The sequence below is a fragment of the Chaetodon auriga genome, chromosome 5 (assembly GCF_051107435.1).
Source record: "Chaetodon auriga isolate fChaAug3 chromosome 5, fChaAug3.hap1, whole genome shotgun sequence".
In the NCBI taxonomy this organism is placed as follows: Eukaryota; Metazoa; Chordata; class Actinopteri; order Chaetodontiformes; family Chaetodontidae; genus Chaetodon; species Chaetodon auriga.
The window spans coordinates 10,416,218-10,432,427 of NC_135078.1; the positions used below are offsets into that span (position 1 = coordinate 10,416,218).

Here is a 16,210-nt window from a genome sequence, read left to right on the forward strand (position 1 = left end):
TGCTTCTCATAATGTAAAAATATATAGCCACAGCAATATATGACCTTTACAAAACAAGACTGGCCATAGATACACAATGCTTCTCTGTGTCTCCACAAAGCCAGATTGTTGCATAATCTTCAGAATGACCTAAACATGTTTAATTTTTAACAAATGTTTGCAAATTCTTTAGAAAATGTCATATTTGTCATATTTTTATTAATAAAAAAGATGAAAAAAAAAACATTGTGAAGCATCATGCATTTTTTGTTTTTAGAAGATTATTCCAGATATTAGTCCTATCCTACAATGATAACTTCACACAATCCACAACTTAATGCCATTGAAAATTTATTGTGATATCTGATAGTTTACATTAGAGTGAAAACAGACATGTGACATGGCTTTACTAAGACAGAATGCAAAGCAATGTAGTCAAATAAAAAGCATATAATATTTTTGTTTTTAAATTTAGGAAAAATAATAATAAAACAGGCACGACATATAGCCATTATAAATACAACATGCTTTAGACCTTAAACTGTAGTTTAACAGTCCTAAGAAAAGAACTTGTACAGTCTTTTCCCCTGTATACCCATCTTGCCTTTGATCAACATCCTTTCAGGTATGTTTTAGACAGTAACAGAGCTCAAAAAGGCGGCAGCCAGTGTCACAATAAAACAAAATAACAATAAAAAGTAAACAGTTTTCAGCAGCAAATATCTACATTTTTCATCCAGGCTGCTTTGACGCTGCTAAGGTCAGAGAATCAAAACATTCTACAGAAAGACAATGTCATAAGTGACAGGACTTCTCCTCTTTCATTTTGGTATAGCAGTTGAATCTCCAGGAGACACTCGAACTTGATCCCTGGCCACTGACACATGACACTGATGCATTCGATAGAACCTGGTTCTTATTTGGTACACACCGGCGTGACACTGGCAACTGCTTTTTGTTAGTTCAACTTAGACTGATCGAAGGGAGAGTATAGAGGCTCTGTATTTGGGTCACAAATCTCCCAGCAACCACTGCAGGCGCCATCTTGCAGGTCCTTTGGAGAAACTGGCTGTGCATGTAACAGTTAAAGGTCGAGTAAGCGATTCTGGAGAAAGATCGTTGATAATTGAACTCAACAACCGAACAAATACACCCCTTCCTTCGGTGCTCCTTCAGAAGCTACGCCCCTAAATTCATGGGTGCGCATCACAAGGGCAACGGCATGAACAACTGGGCGAGCTCACCAAAAGAGAAATGTGGTGGAATCCAGAGCGTCCGCTGCCTGAGGATAGGTTAGCCTCAATAAGCAACGTTACACAGGTGAAGACGTGGAATTCCACAGGAAAGAATGTGAGGTATCCGGCAGAAGCAGAGGAAGAGGCAGAGGTTGGGGTGCAACTGGCTCCTCTGTTGCTGATTGGCTGGAATAGAGTTGTATGGCTCTTTGTTCGTTTCCCATTTACAGAGCCAGGGCTGTGTACGAACACCAGATTTTTGTCAGTGCACCCACAGAACAGACAGCTAGCGGACCATGAGAGGATAATCGCTGAATCTGACTCGCTGACTGCACCTTTAAGAGAAAAGTTGGACTACTACAGGGCCCGTTCAGTAACATGGTCTGGTCCTTTTTTTTTTTAGCTACCAGTGCCAGTCTCTTTGCTCTACAAGTCTGGAAAAAGTGAACCAAGTTGAACTGAATAGATGGCCTGGTCTCCACATTTTCAGCCAGATACTACGTTCATCATATCAGATGGTGAAGGCTGGCTGACCAGATAAAAGCTGCATCCTAATTGAGGAGCTACACCCTCTGTGCAGCCCTAGAAAGTGTATCCTGAGCAGGAACTAAAGGCCAGACCGCTCCTGCATGTCCTCTAAATGTCCTCTATAAAAAACAATGTAGTCTCAGAGGCATAAAGCCAATGGTGCATTCAGGCGCTCCTTGACTACTCCTGAAGTCAGTTGGAAATTAAAATAATAACACCACAAGGTCCATTTGGTAGCTGTTCTGGAGCTTTCACTTGCATCACACATTCTTCCTCAGCAGAGTCACCCAGTTGTCACAGAGCTGTAGATGTTCACATTTCCATTCCTGTGCTCGCTGCTTAGAAAAAACTGAACATCTACAGTTCCATTACTGGGAAACTACATCTGCCGTGGAAGATCACGTGATGTGATCGAACTTTCAGTCTCAGTAGTTTTCAAGTTCATCACCAGGAAATGGCTGAGAAAGTGGTGAATACCGAGCAGTAAACTCAGGCAAGTTGCGTGATAATGGCGTTCATGAAATGTAGCTCACCAGGTCGTGTTTCCCAACTTTCCAAACTGACAAAGACCACTTGGATGCACCATTAATGCAACATCTCAAATAGATCAGGGAATAAACAGTTAAATTTCGGTCAACATCAGCACAAAAATGAAGTTCTCCAGAAATACAATCAGATATTCACAGCCCAACGAAGGACCTCCAATATGGCCGCCATAGGGTGCGCATTATCACCTGAAAGCCCTCTATACAGGAGACACTGACTGTGGTGGAGAAAGGGTCTTGGTAAAGGCTCTCCCTGCGACATGGTGGGAGATTCCAGCTCGCCCTCGACGTCTACATGGCTCAGCAGAGACCTAAACACCGGCCCTCTATCGGGCTCTCACCACAACAAGCTAAATAAACAAGCTAACAGAAAACAAACAAACAAACAAACAAAACAAAACGGGGATAAATCACTTCCAAACAAACTAACCTGGCTCTCGACCTCGCAGATCACTGGGAGAGACAGTGAAACCAAACAGCTGCTAAAGAAAAAATACAACAGGACAAATAAAAACACTTCCAAACCAAAAAGAGGAAAAAAGAGAAACAGTCTGAGGAAAAGAAACTAAACATTCACTTTCGTGTGCAGGCATGCATGTGGGCAAATACACATGCATGCACGCATACACACACACGCACACAAACACACAAACATGCACGCACACACTCAAACGCACACATACATACATACATACATACACGCACAGGCATACATCCAGATAAACACAGCCAGAGGTACAGTGAACAAAAGTGCTTCAAGTTGGGGAAGTAAAACAACTAACCCAGTAGAAATACGTATAAAACCTTAAATATGTTAATTTATGTACAAAAACTGTAACACGGGCCAATATCTCAGCTGTTTATGTCTTTATAGTTCAAGTAGGTATCACTGCTAACTAATAAGGGTTTGCATTGTCATCGTTTTTAGGATAAAAGGTCGTGTGATCTGACTGACCTTGCCGGCAAAGTAATCAATCACTGCTGATTTTTAAATCTCTCCCATCCCATCCCACCCTGCCCCACCTCCAGCTGCTGCCATCTTTTTTATCCTTGCAATAAAAAGTCAAACAACAAGCCCTGGGCATCCTACATTGTCCAAACCTCGTCCTCTATTTACTCTGAAAAATAATATACTGAATATCCATCTGTTTTTGCACCTCTAAATCTTAACATAGAAAATATATGCGAGTGTATACCAAGTCTCTGTTAAAAAAAAAAAAAGAAAAAGAAAAAAAAAACAGGGGAGAGCTCTATGAGGATTTTGGTGAAGAATGTGATTTTGAGGGCCACTTTGAACCAGAAGGGGGGAAGACACATTGGTTCACATGACGGTTTTCGGAGTTATGCACTGCACAACAGAAAAAACGAGGGGAGGCCGTTCATGTTTTGAAGAGGCACGAGATTCATACGGCTTAGAGGCAAATCACAGATGCTGTCCACAAAGAGACAATTCACACACTCTGAGAGAGAGAGAGAGAGACGGATAAGCAATAAAGTGCAAAAGGCCTACAAGAGCGGAAAGGACTGGCAGGATTTCTAGGATAGCAGCAAAGAATCGGAAACTACGCTTTCTCTCCAAAAAGGTGTTCAAAATCAAGAGAAAATGAAAAGCAGAATTTGTCAATTTCACTGAAATAAAATCAAACCAACTGAAGTATCTAACAGACAGCTGCTAAACACGCTACAATCTTAACGGAGATGACGAAACCCTCAAACCGTCCGACTCAACGTTTCTTTCCGTCTCCAACAATCGTTCATCTGTGAGAAGGCCATTAGAGAACAGATGAGAGTGAACAAACGTTTTGCCTCTAAACTGAGATGAACCCAAGGCCTCTGCAAAGTGCAAACGAAGTAGCATTGTTCAAGTCTGCCACTGTGTAACGTGTGACCACACATACACACAATGCATATATACACACTCATATGCATATATACATATGTGCATGAGAGCAAATATATATATATATAGAATCCGTGTTCCAATATCTACGTACTACGAACATTTTCATAGTATTTATGGATATGTAATCATAGTATGTGTAAATATACTCATATGTAGTTGTGTCTCTTATCATTTCATTACTAGACAATGGAATAATACAGTCTGCCCTAATGTTTTATGACATGTGGACACTGATTTCGGGTTTCCCAGTCTAGAAACTATTTCTGCTCCTTTTCATGTCATTTTCACTTATGGTACAGCTGCAAAATGGGACCAGCCACAATCGCATTTAGCCAAACACTACAAATATTTATATATCTGTATATTTATATGTGCGTGTGTGTGTATGTGTGTACACACACACATACATACATACATATATGTATATAAATCCATTTATGTCAAACAAATACTAGGTGCTGCTTTCGATGCTTTTTGGGTGCTGTAAAGTACCGGGGTGAGGGGAATAAAGAAAATTCATAAGAGAAAAAAAAAGATGAGAATGGAAAAATACCAGAAAGAAAATCCCACACTACTGCAAACCCATCCTTTGCCGCTTTTTTTTTTTTTTAAAAAAGCAAGATGCTGCTACATATTTGTAACTACGATAAACTCCCTTTCCCCTCCACTCCTCACCCGTCCCTGATTGCTCATTTGGACATTAGCAAAGGAAAACATGCTCAGCTAAGGGCAGAGACACAACAAGCCAGAAAGAAAAGAAAAAAAAAAAAACACAAATAAGCAAAATAAAACGGACTTGACAGGGAAATAAAATGCTAACCAGTAACATCCATCTGCCATCAAACCAAAACCTTACCAAACCAAGAAGTTAAAACTATAGCAAATAACTATAATGAAAGTCATCAAAGTCATTTGTCTCGCTGGATGGGCAAAACAAAGAAAACAAACAAAATGTCCTCTCAGTGAAGTCTATCTCCTTTCGCATAGTGGTCGCCATATCACCACAATCACTTGTAAGCGTGGTTCGGTGGGGGCGGGGGGGGGGGGTGACAGTGAGTGGGCCAGGGTCAAACCCAAAAGCTCCGGAGCTGCGAAGGAGAACACACAATCTTTAAAGTAACGACAGGACTCCTGTGATGTGATTTTTCAACAGCTGCTCCACTTCCTCCTCGTCGTTTTTTACGTCATTCGCTCTGTTCGGTTTCACGATGAGCAGGTGGGTGTGTGCACGTGAGGGAGGCGAGGGGTGGAGGTTTTGTGAGGGAGGTGGTGGTGGTGGGGAGGGGGTTGGGGGGGGTCGGGAGGGGCAGGGTGGTCGATGGTCGACGCTCCACGCAGTTCAATAAAGAGCATTCCAAGGTCAGAAAAAAGACAGAGCGTGGCCGGAGCGTCACTCCCATCCGTTGTCCTTGATCATGTGAGCCAGCTCGATGATGAACTTTCCCTCTTTGTACTTTTGACTGCTCTCAAACGCGTGCTCCTGTTCAAAAAACACACCGAAAAGAGAGAAAACTTTAGCCCACGTCCACACCGGAGCCGGGCCGATGCTAATGTCACAATCTGACAAGAGTTAGGCCTATTATCCACATCACTTAGACACTTGTGCACATCATAAAAGCAATTACTCCAAATGCTTCGACACATTCATGCAAATGATTATGGACAATTATCTGCTGTTTGCCACATTATCAACCACTGATGTCAAAATTTTACACTGATTTTCTGTTGCAGTCGTACCCCTCAAAACACTGCAAAATGCAAAATGGTTAAACCAGCTGTTTTAATCTGTTAGACACATTTTCTATACATTTCTGTTAGGGTTTTTTGTAAATGTGTTCTGGATTAATGAATTGCTCTCAGGTGAATCTTGATTTTCACTAGTGAAGACGAATGTGTGAAGTGTTTAACCAATGATGAACCAGTTGTCTAAAATAGCTCACAGGTGCATCTTATGAACCTTCAACCTGCAAGCATAGATAGACGAAGCACATCACGGTGGTACAACAACGGAAAAACAACGAAATGAAAAGGGCCAACAGCCAGGAAGAAGAGGACGAGTACGGCTGTGTGATGGGAGGGTACGGAGGCAAATCGACAAAAACAACATTTTTTAAATAAATAGGATTATTCAGTCCTAATTGGCCTATTATTGTCTAATATTTTCATTTTCTTACAAAATTAATGTTATTTTTATTACCCTGTAACAGTATGAACAGACGAAAAACATGGAAAATCCATAATGAGAAGTGGAAACTGCTCTTCATGTGTTACAACATGACGTTATTACAAAACTCAATAAACTGAAGAGTAACGTTGCACAGTTTACATCTGACTTCTGGAGGAAATGTTCCCACGCTGAGCTCAGTTTATCACGCTTCTTTTTTCACCTCACAGCCTTTTCACACTGCACTTAGCCCCAGACTAAGGAAGTTGTTAGCCGCAGGCTAAGCGAAGCCATTAGCGGTGTGTGTGTGTGCGCGGCCATGTATTATTCACATTGTGGGGACATAAATCTGTTTACACAGTCACATTGTGGGGACTCGCCTTACTTGTGGGGACAAAAAGCAGGTTCCCATAATGTAAATCATTCAATTTGAGGGGCTGCAAATTTACCTTTATATCTGTGTAAACAGTAGAAAGAAAATATTCTCAGTGGTTAAGTTTTGAGTAGTAATCGTCACTGAATTTGAAGTATTCACTGTTAGTTTAATGAATACTGACCCGACACTGGATCAGTCATCACAAACTCCTGCTTTGCAGCCAAATTTGGTTCAAACTAACACAACTTTCAAATTCTAGAGGAGTTTAAAAGTTTCCACCACCGTTTCCAAAGTCAAGAATGAGCGTTCAATCACTTGAAAGACGGTTTACATTCCTCATCTTCCTCCTTGTCTTTCTGCTAGACATTAACAAAAGGTCATCTAGCAAAGTGTGGGTGTGTTTGAATAGATTTGTGTTTTTTAGATTGACAGCAAGACAGTATCTTTTATGTGTTCAAGGTCGGGAATGAGTGTAAAATGTTTCCAAAAGGTTCATCATTTAGGATGGATTTAACTTTTCTGTAGTTTCTCCCACATGGAGAAACTCTGATGTGAAATACTGCTGTAGTGCTGGTCTCACATCTCCAGCTTGCTGTGTAAATGGGAATATTTGCATGTGGCGAGGCGAGCCCTGGCATCAAAATGGATAAACGGCCACAAAGGAACAGGTAACAGCTGCAGGTTTGTTTATGTCCGAACTGTTCACGACCAGCTTAAGGTTGGGGTAACTTGCCATTTACAGCATATATCAGCCTGCAGGTTGTCAGCTCGGAGGTTGCTGCTGTTTCCCGTAGTGATGAGGATTTTGAAAACAGCAACACGCAGATACCAGAAGGGCCTGCCATTGGCCGCCTGAAACAGGCAGCCATGGTTCTGCCCAGTGTACATCTGCTGAGTCAGACTACTGTCTTCAAAAGGTGTTTTAGATGCTTTTAAGCAAATTGGGGAGAAAACTTTGAAATGCATGTACAGCACTGCAGAGGAGTCAAAACTAATACAAATTGGCAGTAAGATAAATACGCACACGTTCCTTCATCTTGCCTCATTGTCTGAGAGAAGCAGGATTTCAGAGACGCAGAGGAAACCACAGCGCTTTTTAAGCTTAACATGAAGGTTTCCTCCAGTGACCGAATAACCTCCTTCAAACGTCTAAACTTCCCGTCTGGAAATGCATAACTTGAAGTGCTGTATGATTTCCGGCACATGTCCATGTCCTGCTGAGCTCCAGGAGAGCCAGGATGTTGATGTGGGCCTGTGTCTTTGACTATTTGCTCAGCCTGCTTTGCCTTGTAAACCAGCTCAGCTCTGCTTTGCTTGCGGGGCCTTTCTGAGAATCTCTAATTGTTTCTGTCACTGAAGGAGCAGCTTTAAGTGAGTCCCCGTCTTATACTTTGTTCAGTTATTTTACACCCTTCTATAGTCTTTTCAGACAATTACTGGGACAAGCCTCTTCAAAATGGCATGACATTTAATCACTGTAGACTCTCAGAGGTACCAGTCTGGCTGTCTGCAGCCAACCTTTCGGCACTGTAATTATCTTGAGCGCTAGGAGACCACAGAGTGCTCAATCTCTGAGCCTAAATACAACCATGAACAAAAAAAACCTGTCACCATGGCTTTAACAAGCAATGCTTTAATGAGAGCAACCCTGTTCTTTTGACCTGTAATAGCATAATTTGTCCCCTTGGAAGCTGCGAAACCACATAGTAGCGCAACAACACAGCGGCAAGCCTAAATGGTGCATCAAGGAACATTAAGATGGGAAAGTGAAAGGGCTCGGGTTAAAGTTGAAGGAGCGACTGACTTACATATTTCCAACCCAGGGTGGTTTTACAGTTTTCACAGTAGATATCAGCCACTGCATGTAAACCCGTGAGGAGTACCCGCTCCTCCGCTGGCCCGCAGCCCACATTCACCCTGTAGGGAAGACAGGAAGTGGAGAAAAGGTCACAGAGGTCGGGATGAGCCGTGGAGGAAGAGCTCAGATCTTTTGCTTAAAAATAGAAGCAGTAAAATGTACTCAAGCATTCAAAGTACAAGGCATAACTGGGAAAACAGTCCCTGTCAGAGTGTACTACAATATGTTGATGTATTCATTATTCCATCTCAATCATTTCTCCATATGTAAGATGTTAGCTTTTAATAGAATTTGGTCAATTTTGGTTACTTTCTTGCTCTTAAAACAGGTAAAAGAAATTCCCTGAAAATTCTTCATTCTTCATTCAAGCTAAAAAAAAAAAAAAAAAAGCCTGAGTCTTTAGTCCTCAAAAAGATTTTGAAGATGATTTTTTTTACCTGAAAAGAGTGTCATTTTTGGACCAAATATAAATAAACACTAAACACTAAATCTTTTGTTTTTTCTGGAATTCTTTGTATATTTGTACTTTCTTTCTGAACATTATACCAATTCCTCCCAGTAAACACTGTGCTGCTGATTAAAGACAAATAAACTCATTGAGGTGCTGTGGAAACAATCACATGGGAGCAGGCTACATGAAGACATCCTCAAAATGACACACAAATGACATGTACACCCGGTGTACGTGTTTTTAGGTTAAACGTCTTTACCTGAAAACTACTGGATTCTGACTGCTTTCACATTGGACACTTTTGGAATAATTCGTTTGGACTCTTGTGCTTCTTTCACTCAATTCATTCTGGCAGGTAAGAACAATATAATCCAGGCAAGTGTCACAAAGCAGCTGCAGCGTGACACCTAAAAATGTCTCGGGCGTCTGGGGGGGGGTGGGGGTGGGGGTGGGGGGGATTCTGTGTGGTTCATTGTGACTGAGAGCCAAGTCCCAAAAACCAACCGACCAAGAAATAAACCACTGAAGGCGGTTTAAAGAGATGGATGTTCGGCAGCGTAGCACTGACTGAAGCTCTCAACAGAGAGCACAACTGGTGATTTGCAGGTCAAAACACACATCGATGTGTGTAGGTTAAGTAGGTTTTGTACGTGTGTGGGTTATATATAGTCATCGCATCAACTACATTTCATTGCTGCCTAAGAATTCAGCCCAATTTTAACCGAACCTCTGCATGTTTTGACCCACAAATCACCCGATCATTGCTTACTTGCTGTAATTGGCAGGGACTGGAATCAGACTGGTTTTGAGTCCCTACGATGCCAAAAAGCTTGTACATTTGTGGTGGCTGTCACTCAGGTGGTGGAGACGGTTGCCTATTAATTGAAGGATCTGTGGAAATAAAGCACCTGCTGAGTGAATCTAATGTAACGTGATGTGCTGATGTGAAAGGGACACTCAAACATGGCTGCTGGGAGTAGAATCAGCTGAAAGTTTTGTGGGATTGGATGGACGCCTGGTTTTTCTCTTTTCCTTCCTTCTTTTTTGTGGCTAGTGAAGGTGGTTGTTTCAGTTTCTGTTGTACTTTTGTGGCTCCATCTTCCTCTACATTGTTCTAAGCGTTGCGCATTTATGTTAAAACATGTGTGCTGTCATCCTGGCAGCAATGGTGAACAGCTGCACTGTGTTAGTGAAAGGACTACGCTCACGGACCATGTTCAGAAAACAAGACGTAACAAGTGAGACAGCAAGGCAGCAGGCGTAGGTGCACGGGAGAGCTCTTGGACAACTAAACTCTGGTGTAAACTCAAGCGAACGCACCCAGTGTGAATGCGGTTTGTAACTTTAACAAATGTCTAACAAATGACCTACGAGTGAGTCCATGTAACTTTTATTCACGAGCCCCAGATCACCTGTAAAATTACACCGTGTGAGACTGAATAAACCAAATACTTAAAAAGAGCAGCAAAGCAACGTTTTCCACTCAAAATAAATGGGGTGAATCGTATGTGTTGGTGTCATACTTACACTGAATTAAACAGATAGGCTCTTCCTTGACTGCCTTGAAATGACTGAAACGAGAGAGAGAGAGAGAGAGAGAAAACCATGTAAGTAGACAATACATAGCTGCACCACACTGCTGAGAACAAGAATGTCAGCAGCTGACGCCCTGGGGTGCTTTTCTCCCAGTAACTGCTCTGCATGCTTCTTCCTCCACCTTGTCAAGGTTCCCACACACAAGTTTGGCTGGAGGTAAGAAATAAAATGAGGTTTAGAGAGGTGCTGAAACCTGTGCACATAAACAGCAGCCAAAAGTCTAACATCGCTGCGTCAACTTTAATGACGAGAAGGTGTCCACTTCTTGTTTCTTGAGAGCTGAACCTGAATTCCTCTCATTGCCTTCTTACTAAATTCTAGACTTATATTTCCTGGAGACTTACCTCAACCATAACCATAACCACTACTTGCCTAACCCTAACCTTAACCCAAGTCTACACTCTAAAATCTAATGATTTACATTATGGGGACTTGTATTTTGTCCCCACAAGTATGGACGCGACATGAGGAACACATGGCCGTCCACGTCACAAGCTCTGACTTAATGACTCAAATCAACCCCAAAAGAGTACATGCTGAAAAACTGTTAGCTTGAATGCATGGAGGATTAAGTTATATTAAAGGGGCCATGAGGAGCTTTCTTATAAACAAACACTGTTATGTTTACATTCAGTGTGTCCTTGAGGCTTGATAAACACGTTTAATGCCTTTCCTTCCTCACAAGGCTGGAATTAAGATGCATGTAAATGTTCTCTGCAGACCTACGCACAGGAAGGTGTTATGGGCAAAATGTAAACAACCCGTCCTGCACTTCCTGATGGGAGGACAGTCCAAAACAATATGAGAAGTATAAAAGAAACAACCACGCTACTGTCGTGAAAACTTTTCCCTTCGAGGCATGTTCCAGACTTAAAGCATTAAAAAAAGACGATTTTTTAAAAATATTGAAACCTCCATTGTTTACATCCATGCTAGCTTGTAGTCTTCTTCCCCTGCCTTTGTGTTGGTTGTTCACATTCTCCAAAATGAATGCTACGTTTGTGAAAAATGCGATTAAACACATACCAGAACATTATAGCAGAATGTTATAGGAGAGGCTCACAACAGACTACAAAGCTGAACAAAGAAGCACAAAAGTATCACAGAGCGTGTTGTAGAGAAGTGTTATCTGTGATATCTCCATACTGCTCCACAGTGGCAAATATGCTTGCTAGTATATCTGCTGTGAGACTACTAACATTTTATGGGTTGGCATGAAAACCTGCCAAAATAAATGGCAGCTCAGAGACCAACAAGCAGGGCTGAAAATGCTGGAAAAATGGAGTGGGGACTGTGCAAACAGAAAAATAAATCTCCAAAATATCAAACCTAAACCAACGTGCTGAAACACTTATCAGTGATCTTAAACTCCTTCATTCTGTCCTGCTTTTCCAAACTAAACCTAAAGAATGAATAAATATAGTCACATCAATTCAACATGAACCTCATCTCAAACGTCGACAGAAGTACTTTACATAGAAACTAAAAGCCCAATGATAATAAAAAGACAAGTTAATACAGAGCATAGAAGAAATCACGTAGCCATGAAGAATATAGAAGCTTTATAAATATCCTGCTGCCTGCCTGACGTTACTGTATATTAATGTAAACACAGAGCAGCAAAGCCGTCACAGTGGGTGACACCAGCCTGCCAGACTTCTCTCCTCCGGCCCCGTCAACCTCGGCCGGCAGACAGGCCCCAATCGGCTTTGCTTTTTCCATTGCAAATGAGTGCGGCAGATAAGTTTGTGGCTGCGGTTGAGGGCGCTGAGCTAATACTGACTAATAGGAGCACCAGCTGCCTCCTCCGCTGACCACAGCCACCACCGCCACCGCCACCACCGCTGAGGCTCAGGGGATGATTTTCAACTGGCCCAGAGCTGTCAGCATTTGTCAAAACTCGAAAAGTTTGATTTCAGATAATGGGAGTTTGGCTTGGAACCGATTCAAGAGCAACTTCGTGAAAAAAAGGAGGATTATTATTCTTTTCTCTGCTCCCTCCTCTGGTCACTGTAGGTGTTGATGTCTTACTGTTACATGCTCAAAGTTCATTGTTTGCATTTGAGGTGAAGTCTACACACACAATCAGTCTCGAGCCACAAGACATGTGACCTTTAGCTGTGAGAGGGAACTAGGTCGTTCCCTGTGGAGTCAACAACAAGTCCTCTCCACAGTGTTTAGTCCAGGGAGGGGAGGCGAGGGGAGGGGAGGGGGGGTTACTCCATGTGACAAGAGCTGGGTGTCATATCTGTGCTTCGCTGTGGCTCAGCCATCAACTTAACCACTGGCAAAAAGGGACGGCTCCATCTCTCTCTGCCCTTATCTGTTTCCCACAGTCTATTTTTATTTTGGCTGCGTTTTTCTCTCCACCAGAGCTGTTTCACTAAGCTACAAACACATCAGGAGCAGGAGGATGCTTGACACATAGCCTGTTAAGAATCTAACAGCAAAATCTGACAAGGACTGACAAAAAAAAAAACCCACCCCAAACCATTTGGACCACGTTTTTTGAATGCAGACAACAGCCCGACAGCTTTGGGGCTGTGCTGAAATCCTCCAGACTCCCAGCAATCCTATTCGACGGCCCAACAGGATCCTGCAAGGATTGTTTCCAAAATGTACGAGTGCAGCAAGAATCAGATGCAGGCTGGGAGGTTTTTTTTTTTTCTTTTCTGGTGCTTAATAAAACATGAGCAAACAGGAGTGTGGTTACTGAGCTTGTTTTCTTAAGCTGCTACAATTGCGCTTGTTTTAAAGTGCTTGGTCCCGAGAAATGAATTCTACAAAGCAAATCTCAAAATCCCTGAATCCTCTTGACCACACGGGACTGAAGGGAACAATACCTCGCACAGAGAAATCTGCTCCTTCAGCCAAACACACAAAATACAAATCCACCCCGAGAGGCGAAATGCTTCAACTGCAGAGAGCAGCGAGCTCTCTGACGGTCTCACAGGCAGACGAACTGCATCTGATTTCACCAAAATGCACAAGGAGGATTTTATTTTGGTCCTCAAAATGTGTGACACAATAAGTCAAACCGAGTTGTGAAATACAGATTAACTTGAAGCTATTAACAAACCTGCTGAGGGCGACTTTTACCATCTGTCTCAACAGATGCCGACTGTGGTAGGTGAAGGTTCAACTTGTTAAATCCAAAAGCGCTATTTCAATTCAATTTAAGGGAAGCATTTTTGAGGATTAAACATCTGATAGTTACCATCTTGCATTACGTTCTGCAGTGCTTTGAGCTAAAACACCGCTTGTACATCTCATCATTTTACAGAAGTAACGTTACATGTTGGCTGACATTTAAGCTATTTCAAAGGGCAGAAATCCGACTTGACCATATGAGATTCATTCATGGACAAAATGTGATCAAGTATCATATGGATATATACTGTATCTAGGTTTTATCTGATGATAAAAACAAATCAGCGCTTCTGAATGACATTCAGATCACACATCACACACTAACAGCCATCATGACTACAAATTTGAAGAATTGTATGATAGTCGGATAAAATATGCTGACCCGGGATAAAGTCGGTTGAATTCTGATAGGCTCTGATAGGCTAAGAATATTACTATAATGCTAGCTACCTAACAAAATCTCTAAAAACTGCAACTGGAGAATGATCAAGAAAACATCCAAAAGCATGAATGAGATCCACCCAGCAGTACAGGTAAAGGTGAATATAACCACAGGTGGTGAAAAGTTTCTCATAGCAGCGGCTAACACTATTTCAGTGTTGACTGAAAGGACGTTGGCGGGACTGACACGACACTCACGTCTGATTGGTTAGTGCAAAACCAAACATTCAGGCTGATCGGCAGGCCGCGTTAACCTGTTCTTAATTTAGCATGTCGGCATGCAAACATTAGCTAATTAGCACTGAACACACAGCAGAGGATATCTGGCCATATAACAAAATACTGACAGTCATTTTTAACTGATGGTGAAGAACTTTGTGATAAAACTGGAGGAAAACCAAAGTCATCCTGTGAACGACATAATGTAATTTCAATCCATCCAAATACTTCATCCTTTGATATTTCACTCTGAACTGAAGAGGTGGACCGACTGACTGGCACTGCCATCCCCAGAGCCTCGCTGCTAGCTGAACTACCATACAGGTTAATAAACCCTTGCTGACCTAGAATACACTTGGTTTAATTATGATATTAACAAAGAGAACAGAGACAAATTGACTGTTCTGTCAGTTACCCCAGACACATGTTAACCATCAGAGACTTGGCAAACGTCCAGCTGGAAGAGAAAAAGAAGACCGAAAGGAACTGTGTCCGTTAATGGCGAGAAAAGAAAAGTGTGATCAATCCATTAGAGGGGCTTCCATCAGCCTGATGGGTGGGACGAAGCCAAGGTGCTGAATAAAACACTCAGCCGCCTCCTCAGTATTCAGGCTGCGTCGTCCCGCTCCAGGACCACGTTCACACTGCAGGCCTTCACGCTCTCTCAACTGCCGCTTGCACTGCTATCTGATTTCAGGATGGTGCTCCTATCTGCTGTAGGATGTAACCCGAATCTGATAAAAATATGAACCGACAGCGATGTTGAAAAGGTGTGCCGTGCTCAGGATGACAACGGCAACAGATGTCAGATTTGGTTTTGTCCCCACACTTCTTGTTTTCAGCATGTTTTGGGTGAAGATGTTGGCTGAAATAAAGCCAAGTCAGTGATTATATTCCCTTGTCACTGTGGGGTCTAGTTGGCCTTCATGCTAACAGCCTCAGCCAGTTGATCATCAGCTAGCAGCAATTGTATAATCATAGTTTAGGAGCTGTAACGAGGCCCAGCAGGCCTGTGAAGCTTCAGATTTCTCCACATGCTCAAGGGGTACGACTGATTCTCTGTTTACGAGGAGTAGGCAGAGCGGTGTCTCTTTCTGAGTCTTTCTAATGGCTGAAAAATGGCTGATTACTGATTGATTACTGATCAAATCCTTTTCTCTCTTACAGGGTTCTTATTCTAAATCAAGTCAACTGGACAGAGTTTTAATCCATCTCACAGAGTTAGCGTAATTAGCTATCACCAGCTAGCTTCACCTGTCATTTTAGCCAATGAATATTAGTTGGCTTTTTTTTGGCTAGAAACAAGAAGCCTGCTCATGTTTATTCATGCTGGAAATGAGTGAAACCAGCCTTTGTTGCACAGTTACTACAAATATTATGCGGTGAATCCAAAATTATCAACGTATACTGCAAACGTGACCTTCATTTGTTGAATTTATGCCTTTCTGATTATGAATAGGGAAAAAAACTTTCATTTTTGATAGTAGATTAATCATTTGAGTAATTTTTCAAGCAAAAATGCCAAAACATTTACTTCCGCCTGTCCAGTGTGAGGATGTGCTGCTTTTCTGTTTTATGTCACGTCATAGTACACGATACGCAGCCATAAGTATGCGCATCGCTGCTGGTGGAAGGGTCCCAAGACTGCACAGCCTCAATGACACCCAACATTAGTTTTAATTGGTCGGGGAAATTTACTGCAAAAAGAAAACTTCACCTTCTCTGTTCAGGTGTGCAGCAATAAAATGGCTTTTTTCCACAACCT

At 42.1% G+C, this 16,210-nt stretch overlaps 1 protein-coding gene across 2 annotated transcripts in view; it reads right to left on the minus strand.

Moving 5' to 3' along the window:
* Positions 1 to 319: 319 nt before the first annotated feature.
* Positions 320 to 16,210, minus strand: part of ypel1 (yippee-like 1) — a 33,604-nt gene continuing 17,713 nt past the window's right edge. Inside the window, exons 3-5 of one of the 2 annotated variants that reach the window (XM_076730376.1) lie at positions 10,567 to 10,610; positions 8,539 to 8,647; positions 320 to 5,670 (exon numbers count right to left, since the gene is read on the minus strand). In XM_076730376.1, coding sequence (XP_076586491.1) covers positions 5,581 to 5,670; positions 8,539 to 8,647; positions 10,567 to 10,610 — 243 coding nt within the window. In that variant the 3' untranslated portion in view covers positions 320 to 5,580. The remainder of the gene's footprint in view (positions 5,671 to 8,538; positions 8,648 to 10,566; positions 10,611 to 16,210) is intronic. The other variant, XM_076730375.1, reaches the window with a different exon arrangement.